The 18793-nt window shown below is 36.7% G+C and overlaps 3 protein-coding genes across 3 annotated transcripts in view; 1 reads left to right on the forward strand and 2 right to left on the reverse strand.

Moving 5' to 3' along the window:
- Positions 1097 to 1651, reverse strand: LOC109821048. Its single transcript, XM_020387243.1, has one exon. The coding sequence runs from the start codon at positions 1649 to 1651 to the stop codon at positions 1097 to 1099; it is 555 nt and encodes a 184-aa protein (XP_020242832.1).
- LOC109822903 (peamaclein-like) lies at positions 2876 to 4078 on the forward strand. Its single transcript, XM_020389171.1, has 2 exons — positions 2876 to 3034; positions 3664 to 4078. Exons 1-2 carry the CDS (start codon positions 2953 to 2955, stop codon positions 3846 to 3848), a joined length of 267 nt encoding a protein of 88 aa, XP_020244760.1. The 5' UTR covers positions 2876 to 2952; the 3' UTR covers positions 3849 to 4078.
- LOC109821049 (aspartic proteinase CDR1-like) overlaps positions 6574 to 18793 on the reverse strand; it is a 20042-nt gene continuing 7822 nt past the window's right edge. The window contains exons 5-12 of the mRNA XM_020387244.1: positions 17639 to 17721; positions 17454 to 17550; positions 17283 to 17355; positions 16876 to 17079; positions 9867 to 9991; positions 9504 to 9605; positions 9325 to 9422; positions 6574 to 7108 (exon numbers count right to left, since the gene is read on the reverse strand). Of these exons, the coding sequence (XP_020242833.1) occupies positions 6934 to 7108; positions 9325 to 9422; positions 9504 to 9605; positions 9867 to 9991; positions 16876 to 17079; positions 17283 to 17355; positions 17454 to 17550; positions 17639 to 17721 (957 nt within the window). The 3' untranslated portion in view covers positions 6574 to 6933. The remainder of the gene's footprint in view (positions 7109 to 9324; positions 9423 to 9503; positions 9606 to 9866; positions 9992 to 16875; positions 17080 to 17282; positions 17356 to 17453; positions 17551 to 17638; positions 17722 to 18793) is intronic.

The following is an 18793-nucleotide window of genomic DNA, read 5'->3' on the forward strand; positions in this document are numbered from 1 at the left end:
CGGTTTTGCTGTTATTGTGATTTAACGAAGTGTACGGGACTACTAGTCCCGTACCCTTCATTTCAAATGGTCGTTTTTTGATATTTAATTATTAAAAGTGGGTGCTTTTAAAAATTTGTCCATAAAAGAAAGGTGTTGACTAGATTGATGTCCCAATCACTGATGCTAGACCGTATTTGAGTCCAACTTCTCTGCCTTCATCGTTGAATGTGTCTTGACATGTTTGTAGTAGTAAACCCGTAACCCCCCCCCCCCTCGAATCTCACTCGCTCCAATTGGCATCATCGAGGTACGGTCCTGTATTACACAAAGCTCATTACTAAACATGATTTGACAATTTATTGCAGAAATTAATTGATGTATGGAAATCAAATTGCAAGCTAAATTTCGCACGTAAAGAACATCAATCAGCATCATATCCGGACTTAAAACATCGTTTTGGCCCCATTAGGTAAGAAAACCAACATCGGAGTTGTTTCCCTGAGATCACTCGGTAAGTCTCTCTTACCGGTCATATGGTTTGATGCTCCGCTGTCAAGTATCCAAGTGGGGTTTCCAAGATCCTTACTAGAGAGCCTCCCCAAGCCTTCACCAGAATGATCAAGGAGAGTCGGTGAAACTGCTCATGAGAAAGACCGGGGATGGCAGAACTACCTCTTCCTTTGACCGAAGGTGCCGTAGCTATTGCGTTGACTTGCCCACGTCCTTGATGACCTCGGCCTCCGACTGAGTTGGTCTGCTCATGTCCCTTCTTGGCTTTGTAGCAAGCCGGATACCCATTCAACTCGAAATAGTCTGAAACTTTATGTCCAGGCTTGTTACAATGCGAGCAGCTCTTCTTGGCTCCACCACGTTGTCGTGGCCCAAACAAAGGGTCGGCTCCACCGCATAGTCGTTGCTCATGCAGAGGAGACCCTCTTCCCCTTGCTGCGGTTTGCACTACCACGGCGACCGCCTCGACTCTCTCCTCTTGACCACACACAATAGTTCGGTGTCGCTCCTCTCGTGTGATTAAGGCATAGGCTCTGTTCATGGTTGGCAAAGGCTCATACTGAGGATTTGAACCGGATTGTCCCAAAAGGTGTGTCATCTAGTCCTATGAGGATTGGTGCAATTTCTCCTCCTCTTTCTCTCGAAGAAACTCATGCGCCGCTCCACATGTGCAAGTTAGGACCTTCGAGTAGCTACTCAACTTGTCCCACATCCCTTTTAATTTTGTGTAATACACCATGAAGGACGTCCCTTGCTGTCGTAATGAAGCAATCTCGCTCTTCAATTCATGGATTCGTGGCGTGTTCCCAATTGAGTAACGATCTCTTAGGTCATCCCAGACTTCCTTCGTAGTCTCCAAATACACGACATTCAGCTGAATGGACTTCTCAATCGAATTGAAAATCCATGATATCAACATCGAGTTGCAAGCCTCCCACTTGCTTGCCTTTGGTGTATCTTCATCAGGTTTTATCAAGGTTCCATTGATGAACCCTAATTTATTCTTCACCTTCAGCGCATTTACCATTGCTTTCTCCCACATATCATAATTGTCCCCGTTCAAGAGGCACGTCGTCACAGACGCACCTGGATTGTCGAATGGATGCAAATAAAAAGGTGATGACGGGTCTATCATCTTCTTTGTCGCTTCAGTGGCCATGAAGGAGATCGATTTGATCCTAAGAACAAGAGGGTTAACCGGCAACGACGTTAAAGAATAGCCAGCGGCGGCCTGAATATGCAAGGGAGGAGGTGACGGTTATGGGGTGGCTAGGGTTTCAGATTTTGAAACCTCGCTCTGATACCATGAAGAAAAACAGAAAGATTGGAATTGAATTCTAATTTTTGATATCTGTACAAAAGTGTTCCGTGTACATATAACAAAGTTTTCATTCCTAAACTTGGTATGATTCCTAAATCTGGTAAGAAGATATGTTAGGTAAGTCCTAGATAAGGTAGGATATCTCCTAATTATGATACACCAAATATATATACAAATCAACAGTTCGCAGAACACAAGCGACTGCAAGAGCCATCGATGAATGAAAAGGGAGCAATAGAGCTCCACTGCTGAAAGGAACAAGAGACCTTCGTCCTTCTTCCTCCTAACCGCGAGTTTCCGTGCTAGGAGTAGACGAAGAGGCCCTTTGACAGGCGACAGATGTCGGCAGCAGCCATCAAAATTCCCCTCTGTGTTGCTAGAGGAAAGACCAAGAGCGAGCTCAGTCGTGTCTTCTCCAAGGCTTCAATTGAGATATTCTATCCTCTGGACTTTTTTGCATTTTTGTGTCTCTCCATTTTGAGCCACATAAATGGGGTATAGTTATGCTTATTTGACTTATAACATAACCGAAATCTACGGGACTAGTAGTCTCGTAGATTTTTGTGACGTGATTAGTCGCCAATTAATGACGACTAAACATATGAGACTACTAGTCCTATGTTTCGAGCATGCTGTTTTTTTAAAATCGATATTTTTTTAGTCTGTTGGCTAAAAAGAGATCGATTTTACTAAATAATAAAAAAAATAATCGATTTTACTAATTATTTAGCAAAAAAATATCTTTTTAAAAAAAATTCCCTTTTGCTAACTAGTAATCCGTCAAGTAAAACTACTGGTTCAATAAGAAAGTTTGTCAAAGTTTTACTTTGCCAACTTTTTGCAGTGTTGCGATGAGAAAGCGCGTAGGAAAAAAAAAGACAGAGAGAACAATGTCACGTGACAGCTGGCTCCAAACCCAATGCCCAAAAAAGGAAATGCAATGCATGCATGCAGGCGCTTTCCGCCCACCCGCCACCCCGTGCAAGCGGGTAGGTGAAGATGCCAGCCCATAACCCACTCAAATCTCACGCTATAAATACCCAGCCCAAGCCCATCCGACCCTTCATTGCCTTCTCATTGTTAAAATTCTCTACTCGCAGAAACATTTTGTCTGAAATAATTTGTTGGGGAATTTAAGGATGAAGCCCCTCACTGCCACCTTGGCTATTCTTCTCCTTCTCTTCACTTCCTCTTTTCTCCAAGTTACTATGGCTGGCTCAGGTAATAACGTTTTACTAGATTTAGCACTAATTAATTAATATGCAAGGATTTTTTTAGCGTACATACATCAGTATATATAAAATGTTTTATTTATTGCTAATTTAATTTTACAATTTCCGTTTAGCCTCCTCAAAACATATATCTAGAAAAAAAAATTCAAGAGAAGCGAAGGAGATACATTTTAAGGACAAATTTTCAAACAAACCCCTTTACAATAATAATCGCAAAAAAGACTCATTTGCAACTTATTTTCAGAAACCTACATGGTTTCAGCCTCAGCGCTGAAACCAGGTCGGTTTCTGAAGAAAAAAAATTCGAAACTTCACGGTGAAGTTTAGTAAAGCTTACTAAACTTCATAGGAGTTCAACCCCGTGAAGTTTCGGAAATTTTTTTTCCAGAAACCGACCTGGTTTTAGCGCTGAGACTAAAACGATGTGGGTTTCTGAAAATAAGTTGGAAATGAGTCATTTTTTGTAATTAAAAATCCAAAGAGGACTGTTTTAAAAATTTGTCCTACATTTTAATTCAAAACTTCCCTCATCTTTGTAAATGGATGGGATCTGTAATTAGTTAAATTGTTATTTATTGGCTGGGTTTTTTTTTTTTTTTTTTTTGGGTGGATATGCAGCGTTCTGTGACTCGAAGTGCAAGGTGAGGTGCTCAAAGGCTGGGGTCCAAAAGAGGTGCCTCTACTTCTGTGGGATTTGCTGTGAGAAATGCCACTGTGTGCCCCCAGGGACTTACGGGAACAAGGATGCTTGCCCTTGCTACAGGGACCTGCTCAGCTCCAAGAAGACCCCGAAATGCCCTTGAACTATTATACCTCCCATCTTAAATTTTTTAGTTAACTTAAATTAATTACTACTCTTGTATTTGCACGCTACGTACTATTAGTAAATCTTAGTGAGCGCTAGCTATAGTTTGTACTGGGGTTGATGGCTTTATCTTGATATATTTGTGCCGTGAGCTGGGACTTTAATAATCTATGTAATATGAATGTATGATGAGTAGTTGATCGTGTGATATGTTACGGCTTTCTTCCATGCCTTCAGCCTTCCTACTTCTGTCATACTCTCTCTTTGTTGTATCAATTACTCTAACGACAATATAATAATTTAGAGCTAGATATTATCAGAACCTCGCATGGAATGGGGAATCTATCTATGCCGTTCATGGGTGGATAGAGAGTTGGTTTGGTAAGTTTAGCTTTTATCTTTATGGTTAAAATTACAGATAGGATTCTTATATTCTTTAGTTTGCATCAGAGTTTTCAGAGAATGAAGTTACCAAATTTATCATTGAGAAGCGTTTTCCCAGAGAATAACTTTTTGTGCAACTCCTTGAGACATCTGAGTGGATTGTATCTATTTAGAGGGTGTTTGGTTCACTAGTGGGCAAGAATAGAATTAGGAATACAGTTTTTTTTTATGGATTCTTACCTATTCTATAAAAAAATTTAAGACAAGTTTATAGATTCATGGAATTCTTTTTTTTTTCTTTCTATGTTTGTTTTGTAACATGAAAAGATGAAATTCAACTTTATAGAAACCCTCCAATTCCTAATCTTTAGTTTGGTTTGGAATGAGAAAATTTTAGGATAAAGGGTGAGTTCCAACGGCTAGTATAGCATAATTATTCTTATCCGTTTGACAATATTCAAACCGCACAATCCGAGGCAACACAAGCTCATGTATGAGCTTCAAAACCGATAGCAATAAACCCAAAGTAAATGAGCAACGTATGCTCCACCGACAACAACATAGCCAAAGCAAAGGAGCGACAAAAGCTCAAAACCTGAAGGCAATAAACCCAAAGCAAAGGAGCTGCAAAAGCTCAAGCAGACATCAACAAAATAGCACAATCCGAGGCAACACAAGCTCATGTATGAGCTTTTAAAACCGACAGCAATAAACCCAAAGTAAATGAGCAACGTATGCTCCACCTGACAGCAACATAGCCAAAGCAAAGGAGCGACAAAAGCTCAAAACCTGAAGGCAACAAACCCAAAGCAAAGGAGTTGCACAAGCTCCACCTGACAGCAACAAAACAACACAAACCGAGGCAACACAAGCTCATGTATAGGCTTCAAAACCGACAACAATAAACCCAAAGTAAATGAGCAACGTATGCTCCACCTGACAACAACATAGCCAAAGCAAAGGAGCGACAAAAGCTCAAAACCTGAAGGCAACAAACTCAAAGCAAAGGAGTTGCACAAGCTCCACCTGACAGCCAAACACACCCACCGAACCCATCGACAGAAATCAAAGCAACAACCAAATACCAAGGTCGAGAATGGATCACCGACAAATAGCGTCAAGCCTCGTCTTTGAAAAATAAATCGAAGAACGGTTCTAGAAGAGGCGCGAAGAGGATTGAGATGAGGCGGGAGAAGATTCGCGGGAGAAGCCGAAGCCAACAAAACCCACCGAACACTAGATCAAGTTCGAGAAGGGATCACTGCTGCACAATGGCTGAGCCTCGTCTAGGAAAAGGAAATCGAAGAACAACCTAAGAGGAGGCGCGAAGAAGATTGAGAAGAGGCGGGAGAAGAATAGCGGGAGCGGCCGATCCAGATCTAGGGTTCGTCGTGAAGAGGCGGAATCCGAAAAAGAAAAGAGAAAGGGAGAAAGTATGGGTTGTCAGTTTTTTGACACAAATCCTAGCAATTGAATAGGATTTGGGTTTCCATAAAAAACCTCTACTGTTGCAACTTTATGGATTTTGAAATCTATAAAAAAAAATAAACCAAACTTAGATTAGGATTGATAAAGAATCCTTTATTTACGGTTTTACCCCTGTCAGCTTCAAATCCTATTCTTTTTTCATAAAATGAGTGAACCAAACACCCTCTTAGTGTATGAACGAATGCGGTAGACACCTAGACAACATTGTTGACCAGGGATAACAGAGGCCCAATTTTGGTCAGGGATAACTGAAGCTCAGGTTCAAGTTCAGGATATGCCATGTCAAAATAATGGAATCGTACAGCCTGAGAACTTGTGGCTCGGCTTTAAATTAACCGATTAGAATTCTCTTAAAAGACTAAATAATAAAAGAAAACACAGGTATTGGGACTCGACCGGGACATCAAAAGGTTAAACAAAAAAAGAAAAAAGAAATGAAAAGGCAATTAAACAGAGAAGAACAGGAAAATGGATAAAACTCTGAACTGTTTTCATCAGTTTGACAAAGTAGATCACGCAACACTTTTGTAGATATAATAACACTTTCATCAGTTTAGATGACAGAAGAATGCATCATTGGCAACAGACATTAGATGCAATTGTTAAATTCAGATAACAAGATAAAAAACACTAAAGAGCTGCTGTAGTGAACATTACCACTTGCATCAATAAAACAAATATGTTTGATACATTCACATTAGCCAACTCACACGAGTAAGATGCTTTCAATTCTGCAAGCTACTGCCACAAGAGATGAATTGTCCACGCATCCGGGCATCCCCCACTACGTGTACGTTTAATCGGCCGCGCCCCCAACAAAAACAAAACAAAAAAAAGGGAACAAAAGAGAGGGACGTGCAACCATTTCATTTTATTGATCTAAATTTCACAATGCAGTAAATAGTAAATCAAAATTACAAGGCTTTAGCTTTCCTGTCTTCCTCTACTATCTACATTTACCAACTGTAAGTACATTATAGTAACCAAATTAATATCTATAATCAGCAAAACATGAAGAGCTGTTAAGTACAGGGAGTGAGGTTTTTGCTCCAATAGATCTTCTCACACAGCGCAAAATTTTTTAGCTTACTTGCACAGGAGAGCCAAAAAGTTACTTCCACATGAGAAGCACACTTGGGAAAGGCAAGCTTTTCCTCATAGATCCAAGCGAATAATAGTATATGTGTATGACTCGAAAGAAAGAACGTAATTTACAATGGTGTGAGCTCTTGTTCAGAAATGGCAGAATCCACAGGCTTGTATAATATACCGGCTCCATCAGATCTCTTCCTCCAGATGTGCAATGCTAATATAACTGAGAGGATGAGCACAATAGCTACTAAAATTGCCACCATCACCGCCCAAACATGAGTCTGCAACCATGTCCTGAAATTACAACATATCTTAGACAACAATTGAAATTAAGCGAATGGATTTGGTTAGGATGAGGATTCAAGAGTATTGGTTACTTCTAGATATGATATTTTGATATCTTTTAGTTCTTTTGGGCTCAACTGAGATGAAGAAAAATCTTGTTAGATTAATTTTGGTCCTTGGATCTAATAATTTTGGACAACGAATTTTCTTTTAATTTATTAAAAGTAATCTCTTAGCCTCAGAACAAGATTTGTATCGGTGAAGATATGTAAGTCTTCTTTAAGTGAGGAAGATATAGCACTAATGAAACTGAAAATTTATGACACTTCTTTGTGATTGAGATGATCAAAATCTTGTTTTAAGGTGTGTGGAAATTCTTTGCAGATTAGAAGCCCAAACGAAAGTCATGAAGCCATTCATTGACCCTAAATCCTATCCCCCCCCCCCCCCCCCCCGCCCTCCCAAAAAAAAAATATTCTCTTGTGCTTTTGATCTCTCACTAGTAAGGTTCATGATTCTATGCAGTCTGCAAAAATAGATTGCAAATATGATATACATTCTCCTGTTCATATACACGTTCAGTGATCTATATAAGATCTAGAGCTCAACAGGATCCCAACTTTGGCAGATGTTATCCTTCATGATGTTTGTGACTCTAATAATAGATCAATTCTAACTTAAAGATACCACATTAGGAAAAACATTTAAATTCATATAATGACTTATTGCACAGATGGTATGAAAAGTGTTCCTCCATGAACTTTTAAGAATATATGTGACTTTTAAGAATCTACTAATGTTGGAATTTACGCAGCTATACATAACATCTACTTTGTAAAAAACATGTCAATGCTTGAAGAATGTTTACGAATATTATTCTTAGAAAACCTAAGTTACCTGGGAAACTTGATCACGAAGCCGTACCCATAACTGTACCCAACACATACCAGACACCGACACGTACCAGCCATCCCTTGGCCCACTTCCATCATGTGTCGTAGCCTCTAGATACCAACACTCATCGGATCTCATTAAATATACTCACATATTTATTCAGACATGTATCCAATTATATAATACATGCATTAATTTAAAACACTGGTCATATAATTCTTGGACGTTTATTCTACAGTTACATCAGCTTCTTGAAACTCGTTCCACATAGGTTGCATTCGTTGCAGTCCATACCCAGTTCAAAATTATGATCTAAAAGATCATTTTGGGATCTAGTTCAGAAACAAGTGATTTTCCAATCTATGATCTCCATAATAAAAGAAACATAAAATGATACATGAATTTAATCATAACATGTGAATAAAAAAATATTATTGACCTTATGCAAATTATTAATTTCAACATATGTATATATCCGTGAACCCGTACCCTATTTTTTTAATAAATTTGTCATAATATTCTGTACCAGCACCCACACCCAGTGTTCTAAATATCGGATATCAAGGACACGTCAGACTGAAAAATTCTATACCAGATGGAGGATATCGGGAATATGTCAGAGATATTTAATAAATATCGGTGTCATATAGGATAATGTGTGTATTCATACTTGATGAACTAAAATTGGAGCTATTGAGAAAGATTGTATCTTCTCTAAAACTTGTACCAGATATTTGTTGAGAAAAGATTGCATCTTTTCTAAAACTTAAACCCGAGAATTTGGCCTCTAACGAACCCTAATTCTTCTTCTGGATATTTGCATATGCAGATATTTGTTTGGTTTTGACCACCACTGAATCATAAATCCAAATCATTGTTTAAAACAAATAAAAGTCCAAATCCATATTGCAATGTTTTGGCTAATTTTTTTTAGGCCTATATGTCAAGTGATATAAGGAAAATCATGATATATCGCCCAAAAAATATTGAGACCATATTATTTTGGGGCAAACCTTATAAAAGGATTAATATCGACCATATTGGGGATATTTCTTCCAAATAATGCCAAAAGCAATAAAGGATATTAAGACCATATCGTTTTGTTGTGAGTCATATAAAACAACATCGGCCGATATATCAGGTACATCAGGAATATCTAAAGCAATGCCCATGCTTGTACCCGTACTCGTATCCATGCAACATAGAAGATAAAACTTGCATTACTCGTGCTAAAAATCTTGACTATGAATGATATGTTGCATCTGGCAAGCAGATATATCGACATTAAAAAAAAGAGAGAAATGAACCCGCTGAGTTAGAGGATTAGATACCTTTTAGATGGAGGCTCAACCTTCCACTCAAGCAGTTGATAACTTCCAAAAGTCTCTGGGAGGCGAACACGGTGTTCCGTTAAGCGAGCAATTATGCCCTACACATAACCAAAGCCACTATAAACTAAAAACCTGAGGATTTTATACAACAAGAACCTGAAAGAGAAATGATAAACTACCATTGCCGTGGTATTTGAAATGTAGTCAGAAGGTCCTGCTGGAAAAATAACCCATCTTATCAGGGTACTGTTTCCTTGTCTTGAGAAATTCATAAACTTTACCTGCAAATAATTTTAACATAATAATTTCAGTGAACATACATTTTACAATGCTTTGTTTCACAGTAAACTGTTTTTAATTTGCTACTGCACTGAGAACGGATATGATAAAAATAATGCAGGATAAACAGCCTTAACAGGTTTTTTCCCCCCATGAAGGCCAGTGCCATAACGATAATAGAGATATAAGAAAAACATATTATTGCATATAAGCAGAATCTGTCTCAATATATCAAAGTACTGGATGGATCAATTAACTGTCACCTGATGAGCATCGACTTCCAACTCATGAGCAATATGCTCTGCAAGTTCTGTAATGTGAGGCATCAGATTTGAATATGATACATTCAAAGACATGTCAAAGGTTATGAGTCCAACCTCGATTTGACCTGAGAATAGATAGTCATGAAAGCAAACTTAAGCATTCTAGTAAACTGAAATATATTTTCTCAAAAAACTAGCTTCTAGATTAACATGCTTCTCTTTAATGAGTTTTAGCCAATGGAAAATGAGAAACATGACATATAATTAGGCGTGATTGGTTTGGAAATACAGAAATATACAAGATGGTAAGACACAAATGATAGCATCAAACTGCTAAGGAATTATTATTCCAGTCATCAGGATATATTCCTTGCTGTGGAAAGAACAATCTTATGGAATTGCGTAGGAATTGTAATTCTAGTCGGTCAGGATTGACTCCCATTAATTATCAGATTACCCAACCTAGACTAGATTCAGCAGAAATATACATTTTTGACGAGATAATATTTTGAAAACTGTAATAAATCTGAAAATATACATTTGGCAGCATTTTTGATGAAATAAAATTATCAGAAAAGGTACCGAGAGATATTATTTTACATTTTCCAGCAGCATATAAGGAAAACTATAAACATAACTAGATTTATCACAAATAAATTTCTAAGTAGCAGCACAAAGTAAAATCCGGGAAGACATGTTGAACTAATTGATGGGATAACTGAAACTTGATGAGTTTGGAATCCATGTTGTTGTTGTACTGTTAGGAATATGGGTGCAAAAGCGACCATATTGGTACTAAGACACAACAAAATTTGAGAATACAGGATACAGTTGAGTCATGGATACGACATTAATAATGTTATGTATGTGAGTTATTGTCATAAACATGGATTTGTAAGATTGTACTAGTTAACAAACTACTAACAAAGGTAACATAAAATATTTTCAAAGCCATGTTAATCAAGAGTTACAAGAATTCATAGTAAGTGAAAACAAATATATAAGTGCATTTACTTATTAATTGACTTGAAAACTAATAACTTCTTCGTCTCAAATACATCTCTGGTTCATCTTCATAAGATTTTGTAACTTTTTTGTCTCAAATACATCTCTGATGCATCTTTCATGCACATGAAATATAAGTTTTAAGATATATTACGACTTAGGAGCATCCATCAAGTGCTAGGGGATCCAAGTATCAGATGGGTTTTCAATCATGGCCACTTTTTAAGAGATGGTGGCCACATCCACCAAGTGCTCCAGTATCCAGGTGTCAGATGCGGTTTTCAAATAATGATCGAGTGTTTCAGTGGATAAAACTTTGAGTGCTGTAGAATTAGAGTGTGGATAAGGCAAAACAATTGCAATGGAAAATGATGCCTTAGTCGAATCGTGTGGGTAAAAGACAACAATTTTACAATTTTTTCTACCTTACAATAATAGCAAATATGAAAATAGGTTACAATCTATCAGATCCAACAGATGGAAGAAAGTGAAACTTGATTCCAAAGAAATATGTTTGGGCACTATAATAACACTGCTGGAAATATGCGTGTACATACATACATGCGTACATGCATATTGACCGACATACACACATAGACACACAGGCACGCATACACACATATTACATACACGTGTGTGGCCATGTGGCGCGTTTAATAGTTAGAGGAAGTATCCCATATTTTCCTTTAAACATGGACAGAAATCTTTATCAAAGAAATAGGCATTACAGATATGGATATTTCACTAACGATGAACAGGTTCCTCTGGAATGCTGATGTCATGCTTGAGCGCTCTTGTTCATGAAAAGTGAATTCATTGATTTTCATTAATTCTTTAGGAGACAAATTTTCAAAACCAACCTCTTTCAACATTTATTTCCAAAAAACGACATCTTTTGCATTTATTTTCAAAAACCGACCTGGTTTCAGCCCTGGCGCTGAAACCAGGTCGGTTTTTTTAAAAAAATTCCGAAACTTCACGGGAGTTCAACTCCCGTGAAATTTTATTACTTAAACAAACTTCACGGGAGTTGAACTCCCGTGAAGTTTGTTTAACCAATAAAACTTCACGGGAGTTGAACTCCCGTGAAGTTTTAGCAGATTGTTAAAAATCTGCTAAACTTCACAGGACGTAGCCTTTGACTCTGAATGATTTATTCATCTTTCCTTGATCATTCTTGATGATCGATCGATTGATTTTGCCTCAGGATCATCGCCAGTTCAAGCAGAGGTACTATGACCTCCCTAATCATTTTCAAGCCCCTGATGGGCCCGTCTTCTTGAAGATATGCGATGAATCCACCTGCCCTAGGATTGCTAACGACTATCTATCTGTAAGTAAAGCAAAGCGTTTTCCCCCATTTTTATGCTCGATTGCTTGCCTCGCACTTAATTTGATGAGAGACTGGCCGTGATGATGGTTGTTGATTGTTCCGTGTTTTACGCGCCATCAACACTGTTGTTTTCATCTTCCTTCGTGATGCAGGTGTTAGTAAAGAAGTTCGGCGTTGCAAATGATTTTGCAAACTTCACGGGAGTTGAACTCCCGTGAAGTTTGTTTAAGAAATATAAGTTCACGGGAGTTCAACTCCCGTGAAGTTTTAGTAGTTAGTTAAAAATCTGCTAAACTTCACGGGAGTTGATTCAACTCCCGTGAAGTTTCAAAAAATATTTTCAAAAACCGATCTGGTTTCAGCGTCAGGGCTGAAACCAGGTCGGTTTTTGAAAATAAGTGCAAAAGAGGTCGTTTTTTGAAAATAAATGTTGAAAGAGGTTGGTTTTGAAATTTTGTCCATTCTTTAGGGGGAAAAGTTGATTCTTGAAAAGAAAGACAAAATATCTCTTTACAGCATTATAATCCATGTATTATTTCACATTCATGTTACTGAAGAAAAAATCACACTCGCATACACACACAAACATGTGTTATTGCATCCTGCACCTCTTAGACATATAAGTACCCATATGATATTCAAATCTTACACATTGTATCATTTAGATCATAATACATGTTTCCTAATGGAAACTACTGCATAAGCCTTTTAGTTCATCAAAATTTATATTAGAGACTATACGGCTCATCATGTTAAACCTACAATTTTCAGAAACTGGAAAACATCCATTTTAGAAACTTATTGAGCGAGCCATGCTTTCCAGTCACATAAAATAATGAGAAAATACAGAAAAGTAGTTGAACTGACAAGCTAAAGTAAGTAAGACGAAGCTTGCCGCAACAGAAAATTCCCTAATAGAGATTATAATCACATCTTAATGATTTTTCAAGTTTCATTGATAATCAGATTTAGCAAGTAAAGAACATATAACTTAGCCTCCATGTATGCATTAGTCTTGAAAAATGTATACCAACTTCTATGCTTTGTTCTTCATCTTGATGTATTAATTTGTATCGCAGTTATTTCTTTGGTCCTATATTGCAATGTCAGTATGTCTTGATTTGTATGTTATGCTTAACTATATTAGAATTGCCATAGGCAAGTAGCCAATATATATATATATATATATATATATATATATGGGAATGATGGGTATGAGTGGCGCTCATTTTGCTAAATAAGCTATCAAGAGATAGAGTGATCCGCGTCCACACTTGTGATGTGTGACTAGTAAGGTGAGTCTCACCGCATGGCTATTTTTTTGATAACTCATTAACAAAATGAGCCGCACCTCATACCTATTATTTCCTACACACACGTGTGTGGTGTGTATATAATATATATATATATATATATATATATATATATATATATATATATATATATATTATATATATATATATATATGTGTGTGTGTGTGTGTGTGTGTGGTGTATTAGCCTAAGTAGCATAGGATGGGTACGACATGGACACGTATCAAGTTGTTGTGTAACCCTGTAAACATGACCTAATTTTTGAAAAAACTGTATAATAACAACAACAACAACCACCACGACCACCACCACCACATCACCACCAACAAACAATAATAAAGGGACTTTTGAATACATGCATACGCATAAATGTTCATGTATACAAGAGTCAACAATTATTTCAGATAATATAAAGGGTTTTGATATTAGTCCCTTAAATCTTTAGTATTTTGATATTAATCCCTCAAATCTTCATATTTTGATATTAGTCCGCCAAATTATCATAATGTGTTGATATTAGTCCCTGTAGTTAATTGGTGTTATAACCTTGGGGAAATATTCTGTTAACTATAACTTTTTGGGCGGATTGACTATTACACCTCTCTAATTATAAACTCAAATCTCATACCCATTTAGAAACCTCACACCCGTTTAATCACAAACTCAAACCCAACTCATTTCAAACCCCTCATTTTCTTTCTTTCATCCCCTTGATTTCTAAATAAGTTACCCACCTCAACCTCTTTCCACTCTCACCTGTCACCTCCTTCAAACAAGAAGATAAATATAACCGAAAAAGTTCCCATCAAAAGAGCAATAAGCTCTTACATATGAGTACTCTCCAGAAATTTAAAACACCCTCATCTCAAGCTCATCCTCGGTGGTTACTTCTCCCTTTTATATAATCTTCATGATTCTAAGATCAAACTCTTCTCTCCTTCCTCTTTCATTACACAAACCATAGCAACAAAAACTCACTCATTCCCCTAACATAATGAACATCAACAATACATTCATACTCAAACATCCTAACCTCCATTGTAGAATCAACTTTTCATAAAGCTGCCTAAAACACCATCACCCAATAAACCATTAATAAGATCACAGTCTTCACTTGTAGCCGCATCAAGAAAAATCCCTAAAAGCCATCAACAAAGCTTCAACATCATATCGGGTTGAAACTATGAGCGAAGGAGGATGCGGGGGAAGGGAGAAGAGAAAGACACTAGGTTTTTGGGAAATTAAACAAGGGTTGCTTGTTTGATTACCCAACCATGGTTACCAATAATCTAACCATGGTTAAGTGATTTGTATGGCATATATATTAGAAGGACTCATATCATTATATCAACATATTTGGATGATTTAGAGGATGATTTGGGGGACTAATATCAAAATACTAAAGATTTACGGGACTAATATCGAAAAACCCCTAACATAAAACCTATAATGCTTAAATATACGTTATTTTTTTGAGCATGCATTGCTGACTTTGCAAAAGAAATATTAATTGGCTGTTCAATCTTGTACGAAATATTAGGCATAGCTAAACTTCTAATTTTAAACAAGTCAATGTTTTACAACACTTTTGCAATCAATTTACTTGATTTACTCCTTTCATTTTGATCTATATGATTTTGATGATATATAACCAAAACAATAAGCATATTGGGTTATCGTTACTCATGCATCAAGTGATTGTAAAACTAACTGTTTTACGGCAATACAAATAAAGAGAGAATGAAACATATGTGTTAGAAATATTAAAACATCATGACTTTTGTTTTATATATGTTTCGAGTTATTTAGATCATGATGAATAAAGCAGATCATCTATTGAAATTATTTAATCCATATGTCAAGAGGTGCATCCTTAGCTTAAAATCTAAGGTGTCTTCTTAGAACATATTTCCATGTTTGTGCGTGTGCGTGTGCACACGTGCGTACTGTGTGTGTCTAGAAGAGAATAATTGATATCCTTGTCATATGAGGGGATATTCTCTCATATGACCATGTATGACTCAATTTCCATCAGGCGAATAAAGGAGGAGAGAGAAACCCTTGTAACTATACTTAGTTAGGATTGGGTCACATTATGTTACTTGTGTACTCTTAATCGAAGCCATACATGTACCTAATATGTACCCGTACACATACTTGTACCCAAACTTCTCAGACACTCCTTGCATGTATGAATACATTTATTTGGGCATATCTCCCTTATGCAATATATGTTCTAAATTAAAACAGTTCCCATACACTTCTTGGACACATATCCTACGCTTCACATCCACTTTCTAAAACATGTTGGACACAGATCGGGTTTCAAGCTATTATTTTTAAGTGTCGTTTGGATGTCTAGTTCAAAACTGATGGCGTTCTAATTTATAATCCACAATCAACTCAATAAAAGGAAAATAAAAATACCATAAGAAGCTTAATTATCATAACATGTGGATGAAAAACAATATCGATCTCGTGTAAATTATAAATTTTAGTATGTAATGTATGTATGTGTATAAAATCCTCATCCCTTACATTTTACAAATTTGTTGTGATCTGTATTCGTGTTGGTTTCCACGCAACTTAGGCCACATCATTGTATACAAGAGAATTCTCTCATATGACATATGCTACCACACACACACATGGTTGGGGGGGGAGAGGAGTTTCGTTGGTACTAAGGGCAAAATTGGCTCTTAGCAATGAGGTGACTTCTAAATGTGCACATTTGAAAATGGACCATGCTTGGTTAATCATCCATCAAATAAGCGGACAAGAAGTGACCACCTCACTACCAAGGACCAAAGTAGCCCTCGGTACATAGTATACCCATATTCGAGATATGTGCGCGCGCATGCATTTGTGCGTCTGAGATCAAGAAAGGTATGTTATGTGCATATCCAATAACATGTATAATATAATTGAGGGCACATTTGAATAAGTGTATGTCATGTCCAACAAATGTCTATGGAAGTATCAGTGTCCGGTACAGGGGTCGAGTGATGTACTTGCCACATGGGTACAGTTTCAAGACAGAAGTATAGTGTTTGCAGATATATGATTATTTTACGTTCTAGCAATGGGGAAAGTTATTAGGAATAGATCTCCCTCAGTGTTAAGACATCAGAGTTGCTAAGACCACCTAACATGCTATGCTTATGTCCTATAAAAGTTTAGACAGCAGGTTAAAGTTCATAACATAGAAAAACAAACAGAAGGGATTCTGAACTGAGAAACAGGAGATTTGACAAAGGATATTAAAGAAAATTTAGAATGTTTTGGTCAATCTCTCATGCTTTTTGGAAGCTTCAAAATTCAAAATAGCTAAACTTGTAGAGGGCCTTTTGCAATAAACCTGGCACAAAATGGTCTTCAACTCCAGTAGGAGGCAAAGCTGGTCCCATTCCTTCATTTGAACTTGTATTAGATGAAGTTGGTCCTACTGGAGAGGTGGCATCAATATTCAGCCTCTTCCACAATTCAGAACAATTTGTTTTCCAAAATCCAATTCTTTCATTTTGGCGATCATAAGTTACCAGAGTATTGCGGACAACAATTCCTGTAAGAAGATAATATCATTTATGTCTCAGAAAAAAGAGAAGTTGAAATATGTGGGGGGGGGGAAACAATAGAATGAATCCTTAGAATTGGCAACATATTACAGATCTAGCAAAACAGTATTTACTGAAAATGAAATGAACAAGAATGAGCATAGATTATAGAAAATTGTAAGGAAGTTAACAGAGAGTAAAGCAAACACACCACCCAAAAGCGTAGTCTGATCTTTTCCATTCCTAAAGATTCCCAAGCAATAAGCACCATGAACCTTTGAATGCTTTATACAGGAATGGCACAGAAAAAAAGAAAATCATTAACAGTCATAAAAAATAAGGGTACCAGCATATGTAAAGCATAGATAAGCTTATCTGTTACCCGAAAAAGGTAGTTTTCAGGGGAAAGTGATAACTTCTCTCCCTTGCCAAAAACCATGTCAACTTTTGGAAAGGTGTCTAAGAGTTGGGAGACATCACTAGAGATAAGTTAAAATATCAGTTAGGTGGTAAAGAAGGTTGTGATGATAAAGTATTTTCAAGCTTACTAATCGCAACGAGTCGTACCTTCCCCCGCCAGAGAAACAAATATCTTTGTAATTTGGATCTGGTCCATCAATTTGTTTGAGAGACTGGAGGTTGCTCATGATCTTGGCAAAAGATAAAAATTCAGAAGGTGAGAACAAAAAATGTCCTGCTGTTTACCAATCCTAAAGAAAACTACTTATGTTCCTTAATAAAGGTTAAATTTATTTACTTAGTGACAACATTTAAGTATGAACATAAGATGGTTGCTTGTATCTTCCTTGTGCCTGAAAATGGCCTATGTTCTAAAGGAATAAAGAAAAACTGAAGAAATGTGTGCACTTGTATCATCTAGTTCAAGGTACTAAAACCTTTTTTCCATATCATAAATGAATATATGGCCTATGTTCAGAAGGGACAAAAACAAAATTTGAAAAAAATGTTTGCAATTGTATCATCTAGTTAAAGGTCCTAACACCTTTTTTGCATTCATAAACGAATATATGAATTCATGAAATCGTCAAAAATATAAATTCATAAAATCATCAAAAATATAAGATCTTATTCTCAACCTTAACCATAACCGAATCCCAAAAGAAGCAAATATAAAGTTAACTCTGCAACCAAGCAATCAGAAGAGTCAACTGTTATACTCTAGCATTAAGAAGGAAAAATAAAAGTCATCAACCAGAAAAAAGTGATTGCAAGACGGAATGGATATACCCTAGACTCTATAATGCCAGCAAAAAATGATGATGCTAATGGTAAATTCCTAAGAAACTTGTATAAGATTATATGCCTAAATATGAGGGGTTGTCTAAGTATCCCCAAAGCTAGACAATCAAAGGTTAGAATTGGAAGCACTAATAGAAAACTTGGGACCACTACTTACGACAGAAGTATATATCCACAGGAAAAAAAATTGCCAATGCATGCTACAGAAGTAATAGTATATATTGTCAAGAAAGAATTCTGCACATTATCAATCATTATGTCCAGCATCCATTTTTTATGGAGATTCTGGGGCAAAGAAATGACTGAGAACAGGAAGTACCGCTTTAAGAAGCTAAGACAGTCAACTTTTAGACGTACTTAAATCCATATCATCATAAAGCTAAGGACTAAACAGTTTATTGTAGTGGAAGAAAAGTCTTCCTTTCACCAACAACCCGATCGTTAAAACAAAGAACTCAAAAG

This window comes from Asparagus officinalis, chromosome 8 (assembly GCF_001876935.1).
Source record: "Asparagus officinalis chromosome 8, Aspof.V1, whole genome shotgun sequence".
Taxonomy (NCBI): domain Eukaryota; kingdom Viridiplantae; phylum Streptophyta; class Magnoliopsida; order Asparagales; family Asparagaceae; genus Asparagus; species Asparagus officinalis.